The sequence below is a fragment of the Vitis riparia genome, chromosome 1 (assembly GCF_004353265.1).
Source record: "Vitis riparia cultivar Riparia Gloire de Montpellier isolate 1030 chromosome 1, EGFV_Vit.rip_1.0, whole genome shotgun sequence".
NCBI lineage: Eukaryota > Viridiplantae > Streptophyta > Magnoliopsida > Vitales > Vitaceae > Vitis > Vitis riparia.
Genome location: NC_048431.1, coordinates 10,126,658 through 10,140,706, shown reverse-complemented (window position 1 = coordinate 10,140,706; position 14,049 = coordinate 10,126,658). Strand labels below are relative to the sequence as shown.

General features: G+C 38.0%; 1 protein-coding gene across 1 annotated transcript in view; it reads right to left on the bottom strand.

The window, feature by feature from the left end:
* Nucleotides 1–161: 161 nt before the first annotated feature.
* The window catches only part of LOC117913223 (threonine--tRNA ligase, mitochondrial 1-like), a 38,868-nt gene continuing 24,980 nt past the window's right edge, over nt 162–14,049 (bottom strand). The window contains exons 12-21 of the mRNA XM_034828185.1: nt 13,310–13,404; nt 12,974–13,006; nt 12,791–12,877; nt 9,726–9,818; nt 9,555–9,647; nt 9,231–9,452; nt 8,587–8,658; nt 1,592–1,663; nt 339–500; nt 162–301 (exon numbers count right to left, since the gene is read on the bottom strand). Coding sequence (XP_034684076.1) covers nt 405–500; nt 1,592–1,663; nt 8,587–8,658; nt 9,231–9,452; nt 9,555–9,647; nt 9,726–9,818; nt 12,791–12,877; nt 12,974–13,006; nt 13,310–13,404 — 863 coding nt within the window. The 3' untranslated portion in view covers nt 162–301; nt 339–404. The remainder of the gene's footprint in view (nt 302–338; nt 501–1,591; nt 1,664–8,586; nt 8,659–9,230; nt 9,453–9,554; nt 9,648–9,725; nt 9,819–12,790; nt 12,878–12,973; nt 13,007–13,309; nt 13,405–14,049) is intronic.

The following is a 14,049-nucleotide window of genomic DNA, read 5'->3' as shown; positions in this document are numbered from 1 at the left end:
GATTTGAGAGATGATGCTCTCTCTCAATACAGCTTAACATTTTTAAGAGCCTGAATCCAAATTGGGTTCAAGTTCACTGATGGGTCATGTCATTGCACAACTGTTGCTTATCGACAAAAGCAATATTAACTAAAAATAAATAAAAATTAAAAAAAATAATTGCCAAGTTCTCATAGCAAGAAACAACTTTTATTTGCCAATACAAGGTGAACCAAAATACTAATGTTAAACCAAATATCACATAGCACAAAACAGTTGTTAATTATAAATAAATGGCAAATCAAAATACAAGAAGGTAGTAATATTCAGATAAACAATAAGCCCGTCTGATCTGTAGGCTGAATTCTTAAAATCACTTGCATATTGATCCATCTTTTCTGAACCCATTTCCTTTCCATGAGAACCTAATGAAAAGCTGCAATTTCACTCTTGAAGTAACTGAGGAGGTTTTCCATGCTCATAACCGAATGGTCTCCCTTATCTCTTACCCGGACACTCACCTGGGAATAATAAGGATAATGGAGAAAATAAAAAATTAATTCCAAGATTCAGAATATTCAGACATCCACAACCATCTTAGATGATACAAAGTATGCATAGAAAAGGACAAGGGGAACTATTAGCAAAAATCAGCAACCAGGTGATAAAAGGTATATTCCAAACATATTTATGAGAAGGGTTCTACCTCACAAAGAAGCTAAAAATATAATATCCAGAATACTTGGAACCAGAAATCACATAACTCATAAGGTGACACAGGAAAACTAGAGTTTCCAGCAGCATTGGCTACTAGACATACCTGGAAAAATTAAGTATCCCTATACCTCTAATGCCATCCTTATGGGAATAAGATAAAGGTTCTTAATATCCCTTCCCACCATCAATCTAAAAATGGAAAAGAGTACATGTCTAAACCTCATCAATTGGAGTGGGGTTCGGGATTGGAGGGTTGGGGTGGTTATCAAACTAATTAAGATACAGAGCACAAAAAATATGTCCAAACACCTGTGAGGAACTTACAAAACACTCACATTTTGGGATAAATATACGGTTCAATTACATCAAAGTCTTATGGGAGAAGGATATATAAATCAATTTATACTTGGTTTTAATTCATGAATGGCCATCATTAAATGGTTGGTGACCTAACTCCCATCTTGGAGCACGCTTCCGTCCTTTGCTTACATCAAGCATAAAATTAATCTTAAGTATAACATAATTGAATGCTTTCCAAGTTGTTCATAAATCAAGCTTTCTATATAATATTTCTCATCAATTATCTAGTGAGTTTAGGGCTAAGGGTAATGTATGCATCTGACAAATTTGTATATGCCAAGGTCATCATACAAAGATATGGGAAGTTTAAACATCCTATATACTTGGGGCACCTAGACACTCTATATCCATGCACTGTGCCAAGACAACATGGCTCAGAGCTCACCACAGATCAAGAATGAGTTGACCAACTCATACACACCCATGCAACAGAAAGGTGCAAACTGTCTCAAATTTAATAGCTAAATTGTATAAAAATTCAGCAATGCATCAAAAGGCACCTAAACTATATGAATTCAATTATGATATGTCAAACCTGTCCCGTATTGGCTTCCTCCTCGCCAACAACCAATATATAGTTGTACTGGGCCAACTGAGCTTCTCGTACCTGTAGGTAGCCAAAGTAAGTAATGAGTAGATCTTATCTATTATTATTAAACAATAAAAAAGCAACTTTCAACAGGCATGTGTGACCAAAAAAATGATGATTCAAGATATTTAAATGTTGGAGATATTATGTAAAGAACTAGGATTTTTCATTTAAAGTTTATTTTGGCAAAATAAACTAATGCTGAAGCAATTTTAAGTTTTAAAACTATACCCAGACTATCCAACTTCATCACGTTTAACTATGTGACATGACACAAGTTTGAGTGTGAGATCTTTATGGGATGGTCATACTTTGCTTAAAATGTGGTCTTAGCAGATTAGATATATTCTTTTTATTTTTTTAAAAAAGGAGAGAGTTTAAAGATCCCTATTTTTAATCGATCAAAGTTTGTTGGCAATTGGACTTTTATAAAAATATTTTGAGATAAAAAATTTAAAAAAAAAAAAAATGGGGACAAAAAACTAAAAAAAAAAATGTGGCGGTACTTATAACGATCTCTCTATTTTTAATTGATTTTTAATTAAAGTTTCTCTTCTTTTTTTTTCTTTCTATTATATAGTATCCAAGTGTTTATACCCATTATTTAAATCTTTTTTAGTCAACTCCATGTATCTTAAAAATTTAAAGTATGAAGAAAAAGACACCTGCACATAAACCCATATCAGACAGCACCCGAACCCATGCAACATAGCCTAATAATTACCATGAACATCAATGTGAACACAATAAATGATAGAAGGGGATTCAAACAAGTGTAAGAAGGTATTTATTAGGTCTTGTCAGTGAATTAGTGGGATTTGGACAAACTACAGAGCTTGATACAAAGTGAAAATTACAGGCTTCCCCCACAATATACCATGCTCAATATGTCATTCACAAGTATCATCTAGTTCCTTTGCTGTCTACAATACTTTATATAAGTGATCAACTAAAAAGGTTATATCCATTACCAGGATATGAATATGCCAACTTCCATCAAAGAGAACAACAGAGAAACAGGTATTATGGCATTTATTATCCAATCAGTGGAACAGTTTCCTTTCCAAGAGTTATATTTGCAGTAATTAGAAATAACCTTTTTTTTTTTTATCAGAAGTAATTAGTGATACTTCAAGCTTGAAATTTTAGTTATTTGAGAAGTATTACAATCCCTCAATGCCAATTTACATTAGTACTTTCATTTTACAATGTATGCAGTTTTAGCAGAAGTTATTAGCACAATACTGAACTGTTGAAATTTGGCATTCAAAGTTAGGGTTTTTTAATTTAGGAAAGTATTTTAGGAATAAAGAAGGAGAGATCATTTAGGATGATTCAGTTTCCTAATTTTAGGAGAGAATCAAGCTAGATTGATTTTTTCTTATTCAGTCAGTTGTGTATATATATGTGTATGGTGTGTACCTAAAGAATCAATAAAAGGAATTCAGAAATTCTTCATGGTATCAGAGCCAGTTTTCTGAAACCCTAATCCCTTCTGGCCACCTCGTATTCAGGCCATCATTCATTCCGGCCAAATCTCTCTGGCCATCTCTCAATCCGACCATCTCTCATTCCGGTCATCAGTCCCTGTTCTCAGAGCCAAGGGGGAAAACGCTTTCCGGTCGGTCGAATCGTCGTCAGAAAAACATTCACCGCTGGCGAACTTTTCCGGCGAACTTTTCCGGCGACGGTTTTTTTCACACCACAAGGAGCGTCTGGAAGAGATCTACAACTTTTCCAAAAACACCAGAGCCAAAAAACCATCCACGCGCCTCCCACGCGCGTTTTTCCGGCCGGCGACTGCATCTCACGCGCCGGCGCGTGAGGGCGCGTGAGCCACTTTCCGGCGACGCGCTTCCTACTCCAAGCTCGCCTGACGCCGACCAGCCACCCTACGTACCTGTTTCTGCCATCCAAGCCCTGCACGTGCCTCTTTTGGGGTCTTTTTGCCTCCGCGAGCCCTCCGATCAGCTTTTCCGACGTCCTCCGGCTATTTTTCCTCAACTCCAATCCCTGCACGTGCCTTGGGAAGTGTTCTTCTACCTTTCCGGTCCATGACGAAATACGGAATGGCATCATCACAAGTATCCAGCGTCACGTCACCAGAATTAGGAGGCAGATCTGAAATTCCAAACCTTGGTGGTAGTGATTCCTCTCCTATTCTCATCACAGGACACAAATTAAATGGCCATAACTACTTACAGTGGTCACAATCTGTGTTGCTGTTCATTTGCGGTAAAGGAAAGGATGAGTACCTCACTGGAGAAGCAGTCATGCCAGAAACTACAGAACCGGGTTTCAGGAAGTGGAAGATTGAAAATAGCATGATCATGTCATGGCTTATCAATTCCATGAATAATGACATAGGTGAAAATTTCTTGTTGTTTAGGACTGCAAAGGACATATGGGATGCAGCCAAAGAAACTTACTCAAGTTCTGAAAATATTTCAGAACTTTTTCAGGTTGAATCAGCCCTACATGACTTCCGCCAAGGAGAGCAGACAGTTACTCAGTATTACAACACACTCACAAGGTATTGGCAGCACCTTGACTTATTCGAGACTCACTCATGGAATGTCCTGATGATGCAGCAACATACAGGAAAATTGTGGAACAAAAGAGACTGTTCAAGTTTTTCCTAGGACTAAACAGGGAATTGGATGATGTTAGAGGCCGAATCATGGGCATTAAACCCCTGCCCAGTCTCAGGGAGGCTTTTTCAGAGGTTAGGCGTGAAGAAAGTAGAAAGAAAGTGATGATGGGATCCAAAGAGCAACCTGCCCCAACATTGGATGCCTCTGCCCTTGCGACTCGGTCATTTAATAGTAGTGGTGGAGATCGTCAGAAACGGGATAGGCCTTGGTGTGATTATTGTAAGAAACCAGGCCATTATAAGGAGACTTGCTGGAAGCTTCATGGCAAACCGGCTGATTGGAAACCAAAGCCACGGTCTGACAGAGATGGCAGAGCACACGTGGCTGCCAACTCTGAGAGCACCTCTGTTCCCGAGCCGAGTCCATTCAACAAAGAGCAGATGGAGATGCTACAGAAACTATTAAGCCAAGTTGGCAGTGGCAGTACTACCGGTGTAGCCTTCACTGCTAATCGAGGAGGAATGAAGTCGTGGATAGTGGACACAGGTGCTTCTGATCACATGACAGGAGATGCTACCATTCTTCAAAATTACAAGCCAAGTAATGGTCATTCATCCGTCCATATTGCTGATGGTTCAAAGTCAAAAATTGCCGGGACAGGTTCTATAAAACTTACTAAAGACTTATATCTTGACTCTGTTCTCCATGTTCCAAACTTGGATTGTAATCTTTTGTCCATTAGCAAATTGGCCCGTGATCTCCAATGTGTTACTAAATTTTATCCAAACTTGTGTGTTTTTCAGGACTTGAAATCGGGGAAGATGATTGGCAGTGCTGAACTGTGTTCCGGGCTCTACCTCCTCTCATGTGGCCAATTCTCAAACCAAGTCTCTCAAGCAAGTTGCGTACAGTCTCAGAGTATGTTAGAGTCTTTCAATTCTGTGTCAAATTCTAAGGTCAATAAAGATAGTGAGATTATAATGTTACACTATCGCCTTGGTCATCCTAGCTTTGTTTACCTTGCAAAATTGTTTCCCAAATTATTTATCAATAAAAATCCAGCATCTTATCACTGTGAAATTTGTCAGTTTGCAAAGCATACTCGAACAGTCTATCCTCAAATCCCATACAAACCTTCGACTGTTTTCTCTCTAGTACATAGTGATGTGTGGGGTCCCTCCCGGATAAAAAATATTTCTGGCACTCGATGGTTTGTGACATTCGTTGATGATCATACACGGGTAACATGGGTTTTCCTTATGAAAGAAAAGTCAGAGGTCGGGCACATTTTTCAAACCTTCCATCTTATGGTTCAAAATCAATTCAATTCCAAAATTCAAGTCCTCAAGTCAGATAATGCAAAGGAATACTTTACTAGTAGTCTCAGTACTTATCTTCAAAATCACGGCATTATCCACATAAGTTCTTGCGTTGACACCCCACAACAAAATGGGGTGGCTGAACGCAAGAATAGACATCTCTTGGAGGTTGCCCGGTGCCTTATGTTTTCCTCTAATGTTCCAAACTATTTCTGGGGGAAGCTATTCTCACAGCTACTTATTTGATTAACCGTATGCCATCCAGGGTGCTTACCTTTCAATCCCCACGTCAACTTTTCTTAAAACAATTTCCTCACACCCGTGCAGCCTCTTCTGATTTACCACTCAAAGTATTTGGTTGCACGGCATTCGTTCATGTGTATCCTCAAAATCGTAGCAAATTTGCTCCTCGAGCGAATAAGTGCATTTTCCTAGGGTATTCTCCAACCCAAAAAGGGTACAAATGCTATTCTCCAACCAACAAAAGATTTTACACCACCATGGACGTCTCTTTCTTTGAACATGTCTTCTTCTATCCCAAATCTCATGTTCAGGGGGAGAGCATGAATGAACATCAAGTTTGGGAGTCTCTTCTTGAGGGTGTACCTTCTTTTCACTCAGAGTCACCAAATCCTCTTCAATTCGTGCCCACTGAGTTGTCCACACCCATACCGTCATCAGTCCAGCCATCTCCTGTGACCATCCAGTCTCCCATGCCTATTCAACCTATAGCCCCACAACTTGCTAATGAGAACTTACAAGTTTACATCAGGAGGAGGAAAAGACAGGAATTAGAGCACGGATCACAGTCAACATGTGGCCAATATATTGACTCCAATTCAAGTCTTCCTGAAGAGAACATAGGTGAGGATAGGGCTGGAGAGGTGTTAATTCCCAGCATTGATGATTCTACTCTGCCGATTGCATTGAGGAAGGGTGTTAGGAGATGTACAGATCACCCAATTGGGAATTATGTTACATATGAAGGGCTATCACCATCTTACAGAGCATTTGCTACTTCTCTTGATGATACTCAGGTTCCCAACACAATACAAGAGGCATTAAAAATTTCAGAATGGAAGAAGGCAGTACAAGATGAGATTGATGCACTTGAGAAGAATGGGACGTGGACTATCACAGATTTGCCGGTTGGGAAGAGGCCCGTGGGGTGCAAGTGGATTTTCACCATAAAATACAAAGCAGATGGATCAGTCGAGAGATTCAAGGCTCGTTTGGTAGCTAGAGGGTTTACGCAATCCTATGGGATAGACTATCAGGAGACTTTTGCTCCTGTTGCAAAACTGAACACTATCAGGATTCTTCTCTCATTGGCTGTCAATCAAGATTGGTGCTTGCAACAACTGGACATAAAAAATGCGTTTCTAAATGGTGACCTAGAAGAGGAAGTCTACATGGAAATACCACCTGGTTTCGAAGGAAGTATGGCAAAGAATCAGGTTTGCAAACTCCAAAAATCCTTGTACGGCCTTAAACAATCTCCCCGAGCCTGGTTTGATAGATTCACAAAAGCAGTCCTGAAGCTGGGCTATAAACAAGGTCAGGCTGATCATACTCTATTTGTCAAGAAGTCTCATGCCGGGAAAATGGCCATATTGATAGTCTATGTTGATGATATTATTCTATCTGGGAATGATATGGAGGAATTACAGAATTTGAAGAAGTATTTGTCAGAGGAGTTTGAAGTTAAAGACCTTGGAAATTTGAAATATTTCCTTGGTATGGAAGTGGCTAGATCAAGGAAGGGAATCGTAGTCTCTCAAAGAAAATACATACTCGATCTTCTTAAGGAGACCGGTATGCTTGGATGCAAACCAATTGATACTCCTATGGATAGTCAGAAGAAACTTGGTATCGAGAAAGAAAGTACACCGGTAGATAGGGGGAGATATCAGCGGCTTGTCGGGCGCTTGATTTATCTCTCACACACTCGGCCAGATATTGGCTTTGCAGTGAGTGCTGTAAGTCAATTCATGCACAGCCCCACTGAGGAACACATGGAAGCAGTCTACAGGATTCTTAGATATTTAAAAATGACACCAGGGAAAGGTCTATTCTTCAGAAAGACAGAGAACCGTGACACTGAAGTATACTCAGATGCGGATTGGGCAGGAAACATCATTGACAGGCGGTCTACTTCTGGATATTGTTCTTTTGTCTGGGGAAATCTTGTTACCTGGAGGAGTAAGAAGCAATCAGTTGTAGCCAGAAGTAGTGCAGAAGCTGAGTACAGAGCTCTTGCACAGGGAATCTGTGAAGGGATTTGGATAAAAGGGTTCTTAGTGAACTGGGGCAAACGTTACAGTTCATCTCCAATTCTGATGATGTGTGATAATCAGGCAGCTATAAGCATAGCAAAGAACCCCGTGCATCATGACAGGACCAAGCACATTGAGATTGACAGACACTTCATCACAGAGAAGGTGACTAGTGAGACGGTTAGATTGAACTATGTTCCTACCAAGCACCAAACCGCAGACATCCTCACCAAAGCTTTACCTAGGCCTAACTTTGAAGACTTAACTTGCAAGCTGGGATTATATGATATATATTCTCCAGCTTGAGGGGGAGTGTTGAAATTTGGCATTCAAAGTTAGGGTTTTTTAATTTAGGAAAGTATTTTAGGAATAAAGAAGGAGAGATCATTTAGGATGATTCAGTTTCCTAATTTTAGGAGAGAATCAAGCTAGATTGATTTTTTCTTATTCAGTCAGTTGTGTATATATATGTGTATGGTGTGTACCTAAAGAATCAATAAAAGGAATTCAGAAATTCTTCATGAACCCCTCTTCTAAGACACTAGAAATTGAAATCTTGAATGAAGCTTTTAAACAACAATTAAAGCAGAAGCTATAATTCCAGAGGAAAGAAAGAGTATATAATTTTGTAAAACCAAGTATACCCTTCCATTAATATTTAATAAACATGTCTTAAATAAGTAAGATCACTAAAGCATATTAAGATCATTTTCAGTATGGAATTTCAATGATGAGGAAAGTGGTAAACACACCTTTTTCTGGATCTTTCTATCAGTTGTATCGACATCAACATAATAACCAGCTTGATGAATCTGATCCCTTACCTATGAGAATGCAGCAAAAATGAGGAAAAATTATATCCTTTGACTTTTTAATTGTGCATATGGGAAGAGACAGGACTGATAAGGTAACAATTTTTTAAATGTCTGCTCCACACCATACTCTTACTCAACAAGTAAAAAACATATTGTAATCATCATATTTCACCACTGTTTCTTAGAACCATTCCTCTGAGGTAGGTGAATACCTCAAATGACCCAACCAACATAAATAAATGAAAAATGGAGCAAGTTATTGGGGAAATAAGCAGAAAAGGATTGTAATATCATTTCATAATCTGAAGAAGCAGACAAGGCACAACCATTATTGAGAAGAGAATAATGCAACTGCATCAGAAGGACTTGTGCAAATATCTAAATGAATACATCCAACATATAGGAAACAAAAAATTCACTATGTTTTAAATTTTTTTTTTAAAAAAAAGGTCAAATTTACCTAGTCCCATGGCATGTGTATGCATCAGCATAGATTTCCAGAAAGTTTAGAGTGAGCAATCAAATTATAAAATATTATAGACATTACCAGAAATTGCTAAATTTGCATACAGCAAAACTACCTTAAGTGCATATGGCTGAGATTTCTCTGACACAGGGCAAACAATCGCCTGACGTGGACTAAGCCAGAAGGGCCATTTCCCCTTGTAGTGCTCCAAAAGTATAGCAAACATACGCTCAACAGACCCTAGGATGGCTCGGTGTATCATGACAGGTCTCTCCCTCTTAGCTTCATCCTCAGCTGAGTAAGATAAATCAAAACGAGAAGGAAGCTGAAAGTCCAGCTGCAAGCACATTATCCAACAATTAAAACCTAATTCTGCACAAGAAGGCACAAGTGTAGCAGCACGCTAAAGAATGAACAAGAGCAAGTGAACATGATAAACCTGTAATGTTGCACACTGGAATTTCCTACTTAATGCATCAGAAACACTAATGTCTATCTTTGGTCCATAAAAGGCACCATCCCCTTCATTTATCTGTACAGCATGACTCAGATAATAAGCAAGAGAACATCAAATATGGAAATGGTACAGGATAATTTATTGCAATATTACCTCCCACGGCTTCCCACTCTGATTCAAAGCTTCCGTGAGTGCAGCCTCAGCTTTTTCCCATGTTTCTAAATCTCCAAGGTATTTCTCTGGCCTCTACATTACAAAAAAAGTGTTACACAGAATGATGAAATATTCCTCACTCCTCCACATTATAATCTAAAAGATAGCATGATACATAGAACAAGAATAAAGAATTCTATTAGTCCAACAATATGTAAATTTTCAAAAGTACATGTTGTGTAACCATCCGTGTAAGATCAAACTCAAGTTACAAGCTATACAAGGAAACATGATCATTGGACCCCTTTATTCGCTAACTAAACAAAAGTATGGGTATGAAACAAAGCAATTGTGCATAAGAAGCCTTTAAAAAGCACACACTGGAACACAAAATATCAGGACATCATTAAATCAGGGTTTTACATCTCTTCAAAGTCCTAATGGACATTGCTAAACATGGAATGACAATATTACTCACTCCACATTATATTTCTAAAGAATCGGCATCATATATGGAACCAAAATAAAGGATCCTATCATCCCTTTTCCAACCATCCCCACGTCTTTAAAAGTAGACATTCTATAACCATCCAGGGATGTATAGAAATCAACTCAATTACAATCTCTAAAAGGAAACATGATCAGTTGACCCTTTATTGACTAACTATACAAAATGTTGTGGATATTAAACATAACTACTATGGGTAAACTGGTAAAGAAACTTCCGTTAAGTTATGCTGTAGGAAAGGAAGGGCAAGTAGAGGGAGGAAAGGAGGTTGAAACAGGCCTTAAACCACCCTTGTAGTCGTAAGCTGGAAGCTCATCAGAGTAGATGCAACTGGAATCAGTTATTACAGTTTACAGCTTTACAAGGTTTGATAGCTTATTCCTTTCAAGCTCAAAATGACCTCAAAATTGCTTAACTAAGTTAGAAACAGGTCTATTATAAAATTCTGTTATAGAATAGAGGAACAATTAGGACAATCAAAATATTATAATAATATGTAAAATAAAACCATGTGCCAAACATTTTGAGAAGCAACTGACACCAACTGCCCAAAAAATGTTAGTCAAAATCACAGAAAGCATTCCAACTTACTAACAAAATCAAAATATTATTCTAGTTGAGAAGAAAGGAAACAGTAAGACCATATCCCCAAAAGCCAGCAAGGGACTTCCCTTTATCCAGACATTGAAGTATCCAAAGATTCAAAGTAACTTGGGCTCAGATGTTTCTTCTGTATAAATCAGAACCATCATGCATTATCTCAAGTATTTGGTCCACTTATGGACCAAGTATGACCCATCAATTTTTGTAGTTATTTTTCTTACTGATCCTCAACTTGAAGACAACCTTCTCAATTTATGTTTCTTTTTTTGCTTTCTTTCCCCCTTGTTTTCTGTGTGGGGCCATTACACAAAATCAAACCTAGAACCTCCCCACTACCCAGGCCAACCCCTTGCAACATGAACCAAGCATCAAGACAAACCTGTATAAATGGATGCTCCATGAGTCAATACAAAAAAATTAATTGCAAGGAATGTGCATGTCATCTTTGATATCCCTGTTCTTTTTCATCTTCTACAAGGAAAGAAGTATCCAAATTTCATTCCAGAAAAGAATTAATGTAAACCACAATTTAAATTATATTAGAGAGTTTAATTGTCTTTCCTACTAGATTCAATTACTTTACATATTCTATCTATCATTTCTTTCAGAAAAGAGTTTCAAAATTTTAAGTTTCAGGCACCACCTAATTAGGGGACAAATTTATAATCACTCAAAAATAATACTATGCTTCTAATTTCTACCCATCTGTGTTAACAAAGACCTGAGACTATTTCAGAAAAGGGTTTCAAAACTTTAAACTTTAGGTACCACCCTAATTAGGGGATAAACTAATTATAAACAAGAAATGATAGCACACTTAAGCCATCTTTGCCAACAGATATCTTGAGACAGTTCCAATTTTACCCCAAAAAAGAATATGCACCCCAAACTGAACATTTAACCTTTGTGTTCACACAGGCAATCAGTCCAGTTTTCCTAGGGTAATCATCGACGGCTTCCCTAATGGCCCTAGAAGCTAGGAATTTGAAAAGCAACTGCATAATGATCTACAGCTGATAATAAAAAATAAAGCATCGAAATTATTGTTATTTTATGGATCTCTCTTCCATGCTTTGGAGCCCGGTAACCCTCTTGAATTCCCAAGAAGCATCATTTGGAGATCTGGTGCACCACCTAAGGTGGCTTTTTTTGCGTGGGAGGATACTTGGGGGGAGAATCCTAGCTTTGGATCAGGCCCAAAGGAAGGGGTTTTTTATTGGCGAATAGATGTTTTCTTTGCCACTGAAGGAGAAACTGTTGATCACATTCTTCCTCACTGTGCAAAGTGTTGGATCCTATGGCAGCTGCTCTTTTCTCTCTTTGGTCTGGCTTGGGTTATCTCCTCCTTGGTTAAGGAGACACTCCTTGGGTGGCATGGTTCCTTGTGGGTAAAGCCCGCAAGAAGGCATGGAAGGTGGCTCCCCTATGTATTTTTTGGATAGTGTGGAAAGAAAGGAACTTGCTAGCATTTGAAAATGCAGAGATTTTGATCCATAGAATGAAATATTCTTTTTTATGTAACTTGTGGTCTTGGTCTAGGGCGTCTGTAAATATGGGATATATTTCCCTTGTTAGCTTTATTGATTGGCTTGGTTCTAAGTGAGGGCAGGTGATGTTTTTTGTTTCTCTCCCTCTCCCTTTTGGGTAAGCTACTGGGTGGCCGATGTATTCATGTATACTTGGAGATGCTGTTTTGATGCATCCTTTTTTATTTATATATTCACTGATCTTACCTATCAAAATAAATAAATAAATTTCATGTAATTATATTGGAGTGGACATCAATATGTGAAAACCAGCACCATCATAAATTCACATTTGTTGAGCCTATCAAAAAATAAATAAATTCACATTTGTTGATCAATGAGGAGAATCACCATTAATAGATTCTAGAAATAAACATGAAAGTCAAAAGGCTCAATATTTTAAGCAGAAACAAGGTTCAGATGCATACTGTTGATAGCTTCAGCTCATAAGTGAACCCAAATATGTTATAGGCATAATTGATGAACTCCAAGACGCCCATGACTTCATCCTTTATCTGAAAATTTTAAGTAAAAACAATCAGCCAAGGTGCAGAAAACAAAAAGAGAGTAAACACCAACATTTAGCTACATATCATTAATTCTAAAATCACCTGGGATTCCCTGCAGAAGATATGCGCATCATCCTGCATCAAAACAGGGACCAAATATGGTTGGAAAAAAAAGTAGCTTCTAAAGATATAAATTATGAACTTTCAGTGTTATAATTCTCAGCCATATCAAAATTATATGGGACTTTGCACAACATATGGCACTTCAGACCCAAGAAAACCATAAAAGTTAAGGCACATAAGATAGCCAGCAACCAAAGTTAATAGCTATGTGAGGGCAGAGTACAGGAAGGCTCCAAAATAACATAGAGGGAGCCAGCACAATATAATTTTCACCAAATTCTGATATCAATAAACTACAACAAACCAAAAGAATACCTGTTGAAACCTCCTGACACGAGTTAATCCAGTAAGTGCACCACTGGCTTCATTTCGATGCAACACCCCAAAATCGGCTAGCCGAAGAGGAAGTTCTGAAAAACCATCATGTGGGGATGAAAGGATGCCAAAGGAATATTATTTACAATTGGATGATATAAAGAACTAGAGAGATCGACCAGGATTTATAAAAATTCACAAACTCATAACTCCTGAGAAATTGTACATAGGCTCATTGTCTCATTGTCTAAACCTAGATTTAGACACAAACAAATAAAAATAACTACACTTCGTCGTTATCTTTCTTGGTGGAGGATGATAATTTACAGCTGCATTATCATGTCAAATAAGCTGCGTCCACAACAAACAGATGACACCAGTAAGGCAAAACATGGTCAAATTTACAGGCATGGAAAAAACAAGAATGGTTCCATAATAGGATAAGACATACGCTTTATAAATCAGCAGACAAGGTAGCCTTGTATAAAGAAAGGCTTATTTGGGGTGAGGTTTACTTTTAAAAAGTAAATCAACATATGGAATTAATTAGCTAAAAGTTATGTACCACCTTTATTCAAAGTAAAACACAAGCCACAGCACCCTCAGAGATCAAAGCATACATAGTTCAGTCCCTAAAGAAACCCATAGGAAAACTACTAAAACTACTAAAACAAGAGAAGCACTTCTAACAATTGCTATATCTTTTTTCTTTATTCAAACTGCAAAGGTAAAAGAAAATC